General features: G+C 42.0%; 2 protein-coding genes across 7 annotated transcripts in view; one reads left to right on the top strand and one right to left on the bottom strand.

Moving 5' to 3' along the window:
• The window catches only part of LOC143287689 (RING finger protein 207-like), a 29,864-nt gene extending 24,777 nt beyond the window's left edge, over window positions 1-5,087 (top strand). For all 6 annotated transcript variants that reach the window (XM_076595885.1, XM_076595884.1, XM_076595888.1 and 3 more), the window contains one exon: window positions 906-5,087. In XM_076595885.1, the coding sequence (XP_076452000.1) occupies window positions 906-1,164 (259 nt within the window). In that variant the 3' untranslated portion in view covers window positions 1,165-5,087. The remainder of the gene's footprint in view (window positions 1-905) is intronic.
• A 9,189-nt stretch (window positions 5,088-14,276) lies between these two features.
• LOC143287233 (uncharacterized) overlaps window positions 14,277-14,817 on the bottom strand; it is a 30,488-nt gene continuing 29,947 nt past the window's right edge. The window contains exon 14 of the mRNA XM_076595178.1: window positions 14,277-14,817. This exon is cut by the window's right edge and continues 441 nt beyond it. Coding sequence (XP_076451293.1) covers window positions 14,277-14,817 — 541 coding nt within the window.

The following is a 14,817-nucleotide window of genomic DNA, read 5'->3' as shown; positions in this document are numbered from 1 at the left end:
TGTAAGTACCTGGCGGTTAATGGTGATGATAATGGTTAAAAGCAGAAAGCTGTGGTTGTTGATACTGTTTTCTTGCTTTCATTTCCTTCTTCATCATCTTCTGACTTCTTTTTTTCATTTGTTTGTTTCTCTCTCTCTCTCTCTCTTTCCTTGTATTACTCTTTAGTGTGTTGCTACACTTAGAGCACCACCCTTTCTTTTTTTGTAATTCTTTCTGCCTGCAATTTTATTTGTTTTCCTGTCGAAGTGGATTTTTCCACAGAATTTAGCAGGGACAACCCTTTTGTTTCTGTGGGTTCTTTTATGTGCGATATGTGCATGCTGCACACAGGACTTCTGTTTCTTGTCTAATCCAAATGACTAGCGTCCAGACCAACACTCAAGCAGTCAAGGTCTAGTGGAGAGGGAGAAAATACTGGCGACGATGGGATTTGAACAAGTGTGCTCGGATTCTTGTTACCTGAAGGCCAAAACTCCACATATGTACTCTTGGACTTTTTCATGACTCTATTTTCTCTTCATGCCTTTAAAAAAAAATTCATTCAGTCATAAACATTATGAAGTTGTGAATGTGACTGTTTATGTCTCACTCTTCCTTCACAAAAGCACTGCAGGTGTTGCAAATGTTTTTACCTCTCTCTTTCTCTGTCTTTCTCAGTCTGTCTGTTTGCCTGTCCTTCTCTCGCTTTCTCTGTCTGTTTGCCTTTCTCTATCTGTCTCTGTTTGCTTTTCTCTGTCTCTTTATCTCTCTTTCTGTTTGCCTCTCCTTTCTTCTCTCTCTCCTTTCTGTCTTATTACTTCTCTTTCTCTCTCTCCATCTGTCCATCTCTCTATCTCTCACTTTTATGTCACTGGCTTTCCCTGCTGACATTCCCAGTGAAACGAATGTTGGCCTGTTCTCTCAGGGTGGAGGCCATCCGAGATGCAGAAGAGGAGAGGCAGACCAAGTCAGCCAATCGAACAAACCCACTCGATGATGAGCTCATCAAAACCAAAGGATTGCTCAAAGCGCCCTCTGTCCGCGAGAGGAAGGACGGTAGCGTGGGGGCCAAGAAGGATAACCCCCCTGCTTCCCCACCAGCCAAGGAGGAAGCCGCCTTGTGCGAAAATTTGGAATTCACCGTCACATTGACCGAGACAGTTCAGACTTCAGGAGATGGATAGGTGGTATTTTTGGTATAATCCAATGACAACGAGTGTGTGGTTGTGTTTTGTGAGAGGTGTGTGTGTTGGGGCAGGGGAGGGGGAGAAAAGACTGTGTGTGTTTGTGTGTGTGTGTTCATGTGTGTGTGCGTAGGGAGATAAAATCAAGAAAATTGTACACAGTGGCAGTGTAAGTGCCTTCCACCTCATATCACGTTTGACCTCTGCAATCTCAGTCAGTTTGTACGTACTCACTTGTTCAGAACTGCACACTTGGCAATCTTATTTTTAACTTGAAAACAGAAGCATTATGAGACTCCGTCAGTGAATCATATCTTTTTGTCAGCCAGTATGTTCTTCAGTGCCTTTCCGGCAGACGTGCTCCTGACAACTGTAATGGATCCATGAATAAGAAACAATACTTTTTGCCTTGAATTAATGAATCTTAGCCAAAAACAAGTTGTTGTTTTTTTAATATGCTGGGTTGTATTCTGCGTATTGCATTGCATTGCCTTCTATTGAAAAAACCACTGAACTGTATCTTGGTCATCTGTTGTGTCCGAAGATAGCGTCTGTGCACTTCTCAGTCTCTTAAGTTGTGGATACACACATGGCTGTGCAGTCCCAGTTTGGATCTGTATGGGTGTCAACAGTGAGGGCAGGGAAAGTGTCTGGGCTCTTTGGGGATTGCTGCTGCTGACTTCCTCTTCTCCTGGGCCTCAGCAGTTTCTGCTGTGGTGGTTCTTCTCAAAGCTGTGTATGCATCATCAGTGTGGGCCAGGTGGTCTTATCCTGTGCACCCTTCTCTAATTGCATTGGTGGGTGGGGTGGAGGATTCCAGCTTGCACAGTGAACTGCAGTGCAGGTTTTTTTTAGCACAGAGTGAGTTCTTCATGATACAGTGGGCTGCTGTCCAGCACACACCTCTGCATGTGATACGGCCATCTCCTGAAATTTGTTCCTGTGGGGGGAAAAGAGCATGCAACTTAAAGAAAGGGCATCAAGGTTGTGGTTTTTTCTGACCTTGTTCTCACCTCCTGTGAAAGTGGGTTCTTTAGGGACATTGCATGTGCCAACTCTGGAATGTCTAACTCACTCCAGTCAAATAGTTTTCTCCCTTGCTTTCACCTGCAGATGACCCATTTGTTAGGGTTAGGAAAAAAATCACAAAAAATACCAAACACAAAGTAACTGAATGAAAATCCCTGTACTTGACCCACTGACCCCTCTTCTAACGTCGTGTGTACACCCACCCCCCTCACTTCACAGCCCTCAGAAGCCGAGTCACTGTCAGTACCCTCTTGCTGGTAACTTTCTTCACTGCAGATACTTTATTCAGCGTCTTCATCATCCTCGTTGATGTCGAAACTTTCAGTTTGAAGCATTTCAATCACTTCAGCAGCAGTAAAAAGCCACTGTTGCGATGTAGTTTGCTCCCAAAATTTCCACTTGTATCGCCTGCGACACCATTTTTGATGCGTATGCAGATTAGCTTGTCATGTGGGGTACCAAGGTCAACGGCTGGCCAGCGAGTGTATAGTCACGGAAAACTCACGAAGAAACTTTCCATTTGACCCTTGACACATTCACAATGTCCAGTGTAGCTGCAATTTTTATGCTACCCCATGAGGAAAACATGGACAAATTTTTAATTGTCGAAACAGCTATAGCGTTCGTTGTCCGGAATGCTACCTTACATCAGGAACACTATGGTGTTCCATTGTCCGGAGTGAGTTAACCCCTAGGCTGCCTGCATGACGAGATAACTCATCATGGCAAGCATGTATGCTTTGCTGCCACAATGACGAGATAACTCGTCATCGAAATATTCTGACTTTTCCCTGCTTTGCATTCAGTTCATTGACAAAAATGCTGGTAGCTTTAGCTTGGGGAATCTTTCTAGATTCTGTTCATAGCTAGAAACACCATCTGCATCATAAGGCAGTCCTTTATTTGAAGGTTTTGGTTGGGTTACTGGCCGCGGTCTTTGCCTGGCTCCTCTCCTCGCTCGCTCAACAAAATGTCGGACTGACTCTGTGCTCAAGACATGCGCTCGTGGCGAACCAAATCAACCAAGATTACTTTCTTTAGCTGATGCTCAGAAAGAATTGGAGCATAAATTTGAAGGAGAAGACAGTGGTGAACATTTATAGGACGATTTGATAGAAAATAAAGGGAGCAATCAAGAGAGTGGCCAAGATACAACTATCAGTGAGTGATGCCGGCTGTTCAACTCTAGCAGACGACAGGTCACCGAATTTTTAGCAGGACACTGTATGAGCTATTTTCTTGGCACTCAGCCAACGCGGTCTCATGATAACTGGATGAAGTGACGGTGTGAGAGGGGTGAAGAGGAGGGGGGTGGAGACTGAGGGGGCGTGACCTCACATCCATATTATCACTTGCAGAAGTCACAATGCATCTATTTCTTTTTCAGTTTTTTTTATATTATGGTTGTTCTAGTATGATTTTGTGTGTGCAGATATCCATTTGTCCAGAAAATGATATTTTTGTGCAAATTACCTGACTAATGTTTGTAATGAACAAGTTGAAAATGTGACAAAAAACAAAACACTGATTTCGAAACAACAGCATGTCACTTAAAATGCATAAAATGGGAAAACATCATGTGTTTTGTATTCTTTATTCATTTCCCTTTCAGAAAATATATACTTTTATGGGTCTTTCTCCAATAACAAAGAGCACAGAATTTTTTGAAAATTTATACCCGTTTTTTGTGAAAAAAAACTGGCAAATAGATTTCACTTAAATCTTATTTTCCTGGCAGCGAAAGGGTTAATGGAGTGTAAGCAGTATTAAGAGCATGAGGGGATTTGTTGCCGCTGGTTTTTTGTTTTGTTTTTGTTTTTCTTTCTTCTATTACTCCTATATTGGTGGATAAAGAGGGAATGAAGATGGGTTCATCAGTCGTTTCTGCTGCTCCATGATACATCCACCATAGATTTTAGATGTTCCATAACACATCTCATCTCATGGCCTTATACTGATCCTTTTGTCGTTTCTCTTATCTGCCAGGAGTAACAAGCACGTTCCTTCATGAAGTATGTACAGTGAATGTGTTGGTGGGCTGTGGACAAGAGGCTGAGATGGCTGTAATGTCTTCCTTTTCCTTTCTCTTAGTCTTACCTCATCTGAAAACAGAGACACTGGTTTCTTATCTTATTTGAGCACAGAGATGCTAGTTTCGCTTTACTTTTGATCTGGTCACCATTACTCCAGACTTCATTCCCTCCAGTATATAGCACAGTGCTTATTTTGACATATGGAGAAACAAAACTTTCAGATACGCTTCAATTGTATCATCATCTTCTGCTAAGGTTCTACCATTGCCATATGCCCAGGCAGCATTGTTGATTTTAAAGGGTTAACTTATACGCCAAGCAGTATTATAATGGAGATGATATGGCAAAGTGGCTGCAGCTTAAAATATGTCCAGTAAGTTTGGGGATGGGTGGTGGAAGAGTAGCTTCTGACCCAGCAGCCAAAAGATTCTGAGAAGTTGGAGAGGTGTTGGGGAGATGTAGCAACCCTTGACTGTGGCTGCTCCAGAAGTCGACTAACACTGCCAGGTTTGATGAACAAGGATGAGGGCTCAACATTAACAAATGCCTGACTGCCCTGGGCAAGTAGATAATGTGTCTGGCTGGCTTAGTTCTTTCTGAACTTGCCCAACTGTGCAAGAGATAGTTTCAAAGACATGGATGCAGTTTTTCATAAAGATTGGTCACATTCCTGATGCTGATTGTCACAAACTTTTCCAGCAGACTATAGTTTGAGTCTCATCTTAAAAGTGAAGGAGACAGTTGTGGTTGAGTTCTAAGGCAATTTGCCATTGGCTGCTATGTTTGCTTGGACAGCCAATTCTTCATGCAAAGACAAAATACCGGATCATGGCACAGCTTACACTTGTTCAACAATCAAAATGTAAATGAATTACTGTCAGTGGAAGATTGTCGGCTTGAAAGTGGGCTGTGGTGAGGTGATTGGGGGGTGGGGAGGGGGAGTAGGGGGGGGGCCATTGGAGTGATTGGGAGAGCAGGGGAAGGTGATGAAAGCAGGGAGGGAGTGAAGAGCGAGTGGAAGAAAGATGAGTGGCTTGCCATTCCAGGCTGATGCTGAGGCCTGTTCCCAGTCTGGAGACCAGGGGAGATGGCTTGAGTTTTTTCACGTCTTTTTGTCATGGAAGGTTGTTTCACTGGCAGCACCAGTGTAGACATGAGAGCTGTTGAAGCTATAGTTCAAAGGCATGGGGATGTCCAGAAATACCTCACTTCATGTTCCTCTTCCTCTTTGATGGATCAGCTGCTATTCAGATAAGTTGTGTTCTGTTTAGTACTTGTGTGTGGGGTCAGGCAGTCTGCAGTGATTTCAGTCTGGGTTCTCACTTAAGACAGAGAGATAGTAGAAACTGTAGTTGTCAGGCAACCTACAATTATTTGTGTCAGGGTAGTCTTTAAGCTTTAATTTAGTTAGCTTAAAGCAGTAACTGTAGTGGGGCCAAGGCCTTGATGGACCTTTTACACCATTTCTCACTAATGCAGCAATGTCTGCATTCATAAAGTGTTTTTTATGGAGTTGCATAAAATCTTGTTTCCAGTAGTTCCAGTGAATCAGCAATGGTGTTATCCTGATCTCCACTGGAGACCTGACTTCTGTTCACAGTCAAACTTACAGTGATGGAAATGAAGCTTGAAATCTTATGATTAAAAGTCTCTATGAAAATATAGTATAAAAAGGAGTTATCTTTAAAATCAAAATACTCTTGTTTCATTGTTTTATCCTAGCAGTTCTGAACATTGGTTTCACATGTGTTATGTTAACACAAATGTATTTCCAGATTCATTTGGTTTGTCTTTCCTTACTAAATTTGAGAGTTTGTTCAAAAGTTTGTTCTATGAGTATCAAGATAACAGACTTGTAATTGTGAGCTCTTTTTCAATTAACATGTTTCTTGTTAGTTAGTTAGTTTTGTTTTTATGTTTTAATTATGCTGCATGTTTTGCACTTGAGTGGGCAGCAGTTCTGAACAGAGGAAGGATTGCCAATGATATTACCATTGCCCAAGTTGGGCGGGACAGGACTTCACTTCACAGCAGTGTGCACAGTGCCATTACTTCTTTGTTGGGGTGCTTTCTACTAACGCCTCATGAGTGCTGTTGCTGTGATTATTTACTAATAATTCCTTAATCATAAATTTAGATCACCACTTGTTCACATCTACATTAACTTTTGCTCTTGTCAGGTGTCCAGTCTGACCCAGGTCTGACGAGTGAATCGAAGTAGTTGTTTCCTGATTACATTACAGTTGATACTTTTTTTTTGGGGGGGCGCGTGTTAAACTGCCTGATTCAATTGTTTTAAGAGTTGAAACATTTTTGTTGTTGTTATTTTTTTTTTTAAATTGTTTTTTAAAAGATTTGTTGTGTGCGTGCGGGCACGCACATATTTGTGGTTAGTTTGCTGCTTCATCCTACTTGGATGATGATGTGGTCTTGGGGAGAGCTTTAGTGCATTGTTCACATGGGTGATGATGCGGTCTTGGAGAGAGCTTCAGCGCATTATTCACATGGGTGAAGGTTGCGCGTCATGTAAAAACTTTTTTTGTTTGTTTGTTTATGTAAATCAGAACAGTTGATCTTTTTTTTCTGTTTTTTTTTTCAGTTTGATGAACTTTATCCTTGATTGAGAATATGCATTGTATTTTTGTGTTTGTTATGTCTTAAAGTAAACTTACATCAGTTTGTGGAAATTTCTTGAGCAGTAATCAGCAGTAGTCATGAACGGTAGCAGCTAACATGCTCGTAGGTTTTTAATTAGACTGTGTGTTTTGTGTGTGGCAGTGTTTTGTTACTGTACCTGACACTTGAGAAATTTTGTGTCATGTGTCTAAAGTTGTCATAAGTGCTCTTGACACCAGTGACATTCCTTTATGTCACGAGTGCTCTAACTTGACACCAGATGGCACTCTCATGTCACGAGTGCTCTAACTTGACACCAAATGGCACTCTGTCACGAGTGCTCTAACTTGACACCAGATGGCACTCTCATGTCACGAGTGCTCTAACTTGACACCAAATGGCACTCTCATGTCACGAGTGCTCTAACTTGACACCAAGTGGTGCTCTCATGTCACGAGTGCTCTAACTTGACACCAGATGGCACTCTCATGTCACGAGTGCTCTAACTTGACACCAAGTGGTGCTCTCATGTCACGAGTGCTCTAACTTGACACCAAGTGGCACTCTCATGTCACGAGTGCTCTAACTTGACACCAAGTGGTGCTCTCATGTCACGAGTGCTCTAACTTGACACCAAGTGGCACTCTCATGTCACGAGTGCTCTAACTTGACACCAGATGGCACTCTCATGTCACGAGTGCTGTAACTTGACACCCTTTGACACTGCTTTTATTGCGAGTATATCATTGGTATGTCACAAGTGCTCTAACTTCATAGCTTTACCATTTGACACACTGTGTTGTGAGTGCTCTAATGTGACACTCTTTTGATACTCCATTATACCATGAGGACTAAATTTAGACTCTGACATTGCTTTTACCACCAAAGCAGGTGGTTTATGTCACGAGTGCTCTGACTTGACATTCTTATGACACTGATTTATGTCACGAGTGCTCCATCTTGACACCTATATGAAAATTTTATGTCAGAACTGCTCTAACATGGCACCATGTGACACTTCCTTATGTCACAGAACTTGACATCCATACGACTCTCATTTATGTCATGAATGCTTTAGCTTGACAACTCATGATACTTCTTTGTGTCATGACTTGAGTGCTCTAACTTGAACCCATGTGACACTCATTTTTGTCATGGGTGTTCTATCTTGACACCCTTATGACATTTGTGTCATGAGCCCTCGAATTTGACACCCACATTCATTTATGTCATGTGTCATGAGAATATCTCCCTGTGTTATTTCTTATGCCACGAGCGCTCTAATTTGATAATCAGTGACACTTCTTGTCACAAGTGCTCTAAACACCAAGTGAAATTCTCTTCTCCTTCATAGTGATAGCTGTTGCAGATGAATGTTATTTCACCTGTGTGAAAATCACAGCATCTGTATCTTTGATGCTAAAAGAAACATTTTATGAATCACTAGTTTGTCATGAATGCACTACTTACCTGTATCATTGATGCCAAAAGATAATCTCATTACATAAACCACTACATTATGTGATGAATGCACTTTCATTGTCATGGAAATCACTATTTCGTGTCATGAATGCATTTACTTAAAAAAGTGAAAGTCGTATTACTGGTTTTTATCACGAGTGCTCAAAGTAAATAGAAAGTGAATTTCAAAGTCCACTCAATCATGGTTTCAATACTTTTTATATTACCAGTGCTACAGCTTCATATATTGTAGAGAATCGTTTGTGGTTTAAGTTACATGACACGTGAAGTGCTCCAATTTAATACCAGGTATGTGAACCTTCACCTTTGTCACTTATGTCACAGCACTTTAACTTTAAGATAAATATTACTGACATCTGTTGTCATGTCATGAATACTCCAACCGGAAACTCGTTGACAGTCATTTCATTTTTGTCCCACTTCTGTCCAGAGTGCTGTGACGAAAGTAGATGAATTTTCCTTTACCTTCTTCATTTAGTTTTATGCTATCTGTGTCGGAGGTAAATTTCATTTCACCCATGTGTGCTCTAGCCTGTGTAGGTGTATTTATTTCAGCTGTGATGGCATCATGCCTGCAGTACCCCTCTTCACTTTAAAAAAGGGGAATTTCAGATTTTTGGACTAATGAGATTTGAGTGTGTTATGAAAAGAGTGGAACACATTATTAAACAGGTAAAAATCATTTGCAAAGTCCTTTTGAAAATAAGAGAACGGTTGTTTAACTCAGTTTGTTTTCTTCCACTCTTATTTTGTTACACACACACACACACACACTTTATGATTACAGAGCTGAAAGATAGCGTACATATAGTATAATGTGTGATAACAATCAAGCATGTGACATGGTGTGTCCTTAAAGGTAGAGCACATGTGACATACTGTGTCCTGAAAGATAGAGCACATGTGACATAGTGTGTCCTGAAAGATAGAGCACATGTGACATAGTGTGTCCTAAAAGATAGTGTGTCCTAAAAGATAGAACACATGTAACATTGTGTGTCATGAAAGATAGAGCACATGTGACATAGTGTGTCCTAAAAGATAGAGCACATGTGACATAGTGTGTCCTAAAAGATAGAGCACATGTGACATTGTGTGTCCTAAACGATAGAGCACATGTGACATAGTGTGTCCTGAAAGATAGAGCACATGTGACATAGTGTGTCCTAAAAGACAGAGCACATGTGACATTGTGTGTCCTAAACTATAGAGCACATGTGACATAGTGTGTCCTAAAAGATAGAGCACGTGTGACATAGTGTGTCCTGAAAGATAGAGCACATGTGACATAGTGTGTCCTGAAAGATAGAGCACATGTGACATAGTGTGTCCTGAAAGATAGAGCACATGTGACATAGTGTTTCCATAAAGATAGAGCTCATGTGACATAGTGTGTCCTAAAAGATAGTGCATGTGTGACATAATATATCCTAAAAGATGGAGCACATGCAATCTTCAGTCAAAGCAAATATGCTTGATTTGGTATAGCTCAGGACTAAAAGTGAGATTTCAAGCAATCCATCCTGTGTGTCATAAAAAGTAAACAGTAGCAGCTTTAAAATGAGGTGGAATTTCTTGAAGTATTGCATTTTTGAAAAGTTAAGACTGTACCATAAGTTATTTTCCTAAGTGTTTATGAATGATTGTATTATTTGGAGTGTGTGGTGTATGAAAATGCAGAATATTTATAAAAGAAGGTCATGTGAATGTGCAAGATGTATGTATCAGGAGTGCATAGAAAAAACCATGTCTGTGGATTAAAAAAAAAAATGTTTGTGCCACCCAGTAATCAGCATTACATCCACCCTCTTGCAGTATGAAGTAGGATTATAACCACCATAATACCATAATATCGAATAAAGGACTAGACTTCCCATTTTTCCATGCTCCCCCCATGTTTGAGAGCACAGTCAGTTGATATTTTATTGTTTGTGTATTCGTATTCGTATTTCTTTTTATCACAACAGATTTCTCTGTGTGAAATTCGGGCTGCTCTCCCCAGGGAGAGCGCGTTGCGATACTACCGCGCCACTCATTTTTTTTGTATTTTTTCCTGCGTGCAGTTTTTTTTGTTTTGTTTTTCTTATCGCAGTGGATTTTTCCACAGAATTTTGCCAGGAACAACCCTTTTGTTGCCGTGGGTTCTTTTACGTGCGCTAAGTGCATGCTGCACACGGGACCTCGGTTTATTGTCTCATCCAAATGACTACCATACTGTGTAAATGTGAGTCCATGTAATAACCAGGTTAGGGTTGGCGTTGCATGCCTGCATGGTAAGTAAGTTGGGTTGCAGGACTTGCCATCTGAAACATTTTATTTGCCCTTCAAGTCCAAGAAATGGGAAGGGAATGTCAGGGAAAGCAAGTTCACACAAGCCAGGGTGATCACGTTCACTTGCTTGTTGATTTGTCAGTGAAAATCTGCTGGTGTGTTTTCAGTGGAAGGAGTTGTGGCCAGTCTGTAAAGCTCCTCTAAGATTCCCTGGAGGCTGGTGGTTTACACTACCACTCTTTTTTTCTTCTCAAACACTTCTCTTTACCACAGACTTAATTTGGGCGACATTATTAAAGTGCAAAAGCTTCTTTTTTTTAAGCCTGAAGTATCCGAGGTGACCTTCCTTGTCCTATATAATTTTGATAATAGGCACATATCAACAGCCTGCTTTGAATGCAAGCATGTGTGTTGTGTACAGTGAATGGGAAGAGAAAAAGGAATTAAATCATTCCCCTGTGGAGATGCCGGGGGCCTTTCACTATAATTCTGTGCTAGAAATTTCCTCTTTTCTGTCATTCTGTTTGTTTCTACCTTTTTCCTTTCTTCACTGTTCTCCTTATTCTGCCTTCCCAGTCCATACTCCTTTCTTTTTTCAAGCAAACCTTGACACTTTTTTTTTTCTCTTTTCTGCAGTCAATGATGTACTATCTGTGCTGTTTTGCTCTGGCGATTAGGTAGTGAAATGTAAACACTGGGATGGGCACTAGCTGCCCGTTCTGCAGTGTTATTTGCCTATATGGCCTTTTTGTGTATTTTTTGTTTGGCTTTGAAGTACTGTTTTCTCCTGTTTTATGATTTTTTGTAATCAGGGGATGATAAATTAAGCGGATTGGCTGGCGTCCTCAGCATGGCCTGGTCATATTTGCCACAAGGAGCTAAATGGTTGGGATACTGTGTCATGAACTGTGTTTTATGGGTTTGACTGTGTGGTCAACTGGAGTATAAGCAGCAAAAGCAAAAAAACAAGAAATTAAATCATAAACCACTCAGCTTTAGTTATTTCTCATTGAAATTTGATCAAGCCTGTCTGTTTGCTGTCATGAAATGTAATAAAGCCTGTTTGCTGTCATGCTGATATCACCTGTATATTAAAAGTTGCATATTTTTCATTGAGTTTGTTTTCTATGTGAAGGTGTGTGTAAAAATCTGTACTTGCAGCTCCGGCTCAAGTGTAGTGTAGGGAAGTTTTTGTCAGAAGTTCAAATTGCTGAGTGATACCCTCATTACCAAGCTTTGCTGTGAGGAAAAGAGAGTGCTAGAAAAAGGTATTTGAGGGGTTAAAAAAAAAGAAAAAGTTCTTTGCCTCTCTTTCCACCACTGTCAGTAATCACTGTTCATACCCAATATGAACTCGGATACATGGGTGTATGGAAAGGCAGGAAATTTTTTTGTTTTCAAACTCAACTTTTTACCTATTTACAGTCCTATAACCGAACATCTCGGCAGGTGTTACAGCTGAATGGTTAAAGTGCTGTGGATCTTACTCTGTGTCCTTGGGTACCCGTGTTCAAATCTAGGTGGAGCCTGGTGAGTTAAGGGTGAAGAAAAATCTAGGTCAACATATGTGCAGACCAGCTATCGCCTTTGCCCCTTTTGTGAGTTGAGGCAGAGACGCATGATAAAGATTCCGCTGAAGTGGAGGAGAAAGAGGTGGCCAGGCAAATGCAAACAAAAATGCTGTACTTTGTGAATGGGCCATTGCTCCCCAAATTTTGTTCACATACACAAGACAATCCATATTCATTTATAATTTTGTATATTTTTCTCATTGTGAAAAGGCGGTGATTACACAATAACTCAAATGATCAAGATGGCAAAACTGCAGTTTAAATGAAAAGTAATCACTATAGGTAATGGAACCATTCACCCAACAAACACGCAAGTCATGGAGATGTTACAAAACGAGTAAATTTGCATTGAAACAAATATCTCGTGAGCACGAAAATGTTATGTGAATGACTGAATTGGCATTAACCCAAATGTGTCCTCCCTCACTTAAATAGAGACATTGGTTGGCATAATCCTTAAGACGATGTGCTTCGTTTACGGGCCAAAGCAAATAACTGGTGGCCAATGAAAACAAGTGGTGGAAGACCCAGATATGGACCAGCCAACCCCTTGGCTACAATTTTTTTTAATGCACAAGCTCAGTGCTCAAAGTTCTGAAATCAGATTTTGGTGCTGTACATCAAGCAGTCATTCTAGAAAGCTGCAGCAAGAAAACTCCGGTGCCAAACCCGAAATGCAAGCAGTCTAGACTTCAAGAAAAATATATAGTTACCCTTTCATTTGTAGTATTGACTTCCAGTGTACTGGGTACCTTTCAGAAAACCTTTACGACTGCCATTGGAGAAGATGGGAGTGTTGGTACATTGAAGTTGGGGTCTCCCTACAGACCACTCCAATGTCCAGTTTCACTGCGTGTATGAAGACTGCCTCTTCCCCCAGGGTATCTCACGTCAGCATTATATCAATGCTCACGGTCAGTTCATTCGTGTTGTGTCCAAGGGATATGTTTTATAGATTATGATTTTATATGGGAATCGCTCGTGTCAGTCTCCCTAGCATACGAACAGCAGACCTCTAAAACGAAATGAATTTCACAACTTTTAATCCCACGTTCTCACCATGATGAAAAGAGGCAGAAACGAGAACGGGCACTACTGAACACCACTGAAATGACTCTGCAGCAATGTAGGGTGCCCTGTCGTGAGTGGCCTTCTGGCTACCTAACATTGATAGTTCCCTGTGGACTGCAAATGCCGGGACCGTGACAAAGTCAGGTGTGGTTGTGTATTGGGGGGATTTGGAATGAGCGGCATGGGAGTATAATGCCACTGAAACCTGAAACGGCACAGATGGGACACACACACACACACACACACAAAGAGAATGGGACAAAATAATATGTACTAACCTACGGAAATAAATAATGAGAGTGCTACAACCACATCCCCAATCTATTCTTCTACCAGTGACATGAGATGGTGAATAACAAATGGATGAGTTAAAAATATAAACGGACTAAACTAAGGGGCGAGGTATGTACATAAAGTTCGTCACAGGTGAGCGACAACAATGAATGAGAGGCAATACGTACTACATCCGCGACAATTCGTGTGATGTCTGGCTGGTATTCTTTCCATGTTCAATTCATAATCCCGCCAGCTGTCTCCGCTCAATGTCGCTATGGAATGTATGGGTCATTTGAGCAAGCCACTCAAAATTCGGCCATTGTATACATACTGACTATAAGCTTGCACTGGTTTGTCACAGTAAGTAGACAAGTCAACGAGGGAGAATCTGAAGGAATTCCCCTTCAACGAATTATTAATCAGTCGGTGTTCCTAACTTACAGCCACTACTGTTTACTCACTGGCAGAAGCATGACAAATGAAACAAGCATATAGCATTCGATAGTTTGCTCAAACTGGCATATTATTATTATTTTATAGCATTCGATAGTTTGCGCAAATTTACATGATACACTGCAGACAAAGAGGAAAAGACCAACCATCCAAGTAGAATTACCACCAAATAGTATGCACAAAGGTGATGTGATTAACATACAATGACAGCTGGGATGTTCAGTTCCACAATGTGCGGCTGAACAGTTCAACACAAAGGTCCAGTCGTGTTCGCACTACTCACGGCGTTGCTGCCCCTGCGCCACAAGAGTCACGAGGCGTCAGCGTCAGCACCCTTGGTGGACATGGAGCTGCGGGAGCTGTTGGTGGATTGGTACGGGGAGTTGGCCGGTGTGGGGTACACCGACTGGAAAGTGATGGGGAACGTGTGGGCCAGCTTCTCCTTGGCCGGCTGCAAGGCGTCGGTGTGGCCGCCGCGCCAGGACTCGGTGCCGGCGGAAGAGCCACGCTCCAAGGACTGTGAGGAGGACGGGGGCTCCTTGCCGCCGTGGTGCCCGGGGTCTGACCTCGTCCTGTCGGCAGCCACGTGCTTCCTGATGGAGGGATTGGCGAACTGCAGGAACCACGACGACTGCTGCAGCTCCCACTCCAGCCTGGCCTTGACGTCCCCCGTGCCGGGCAGGCAGCTCAGGGAGTACACGTGCTGCTCCGGGGTCAGCTTCTTGTGGGAGCTCTGCGCGTTGCCGCTCTCCGCCTTCTTCTCCGGCCAGGACCCTTTCCGGATCTCCACCTCCCTGGAAGCTTTGCGCGGAAGCTGACTTTCCAGGGAGGAGGACCTGGAGAAGGTGCTG

This window comes from Babylonia areolata, chromosome 11 (genome assembly GCF_041734735.1).
Source record: "Babylonia areolata isolate BAREFJ2019XMU chromosome 11, ASM4173473v1, whole genome shotgun sequence".
Taxonomy (NCBI): domain Eukaryota; kingdom Metazoa; phylum Mollusca; class Gastropoda; order Neogastropoda; family Buccinidae; genus Babylonia; species Babylonia areolata.
Note: the sequence above shows the minus strand (reverse complement) of the source record. Positions and strands in the feature narration are given on the sequence as shown.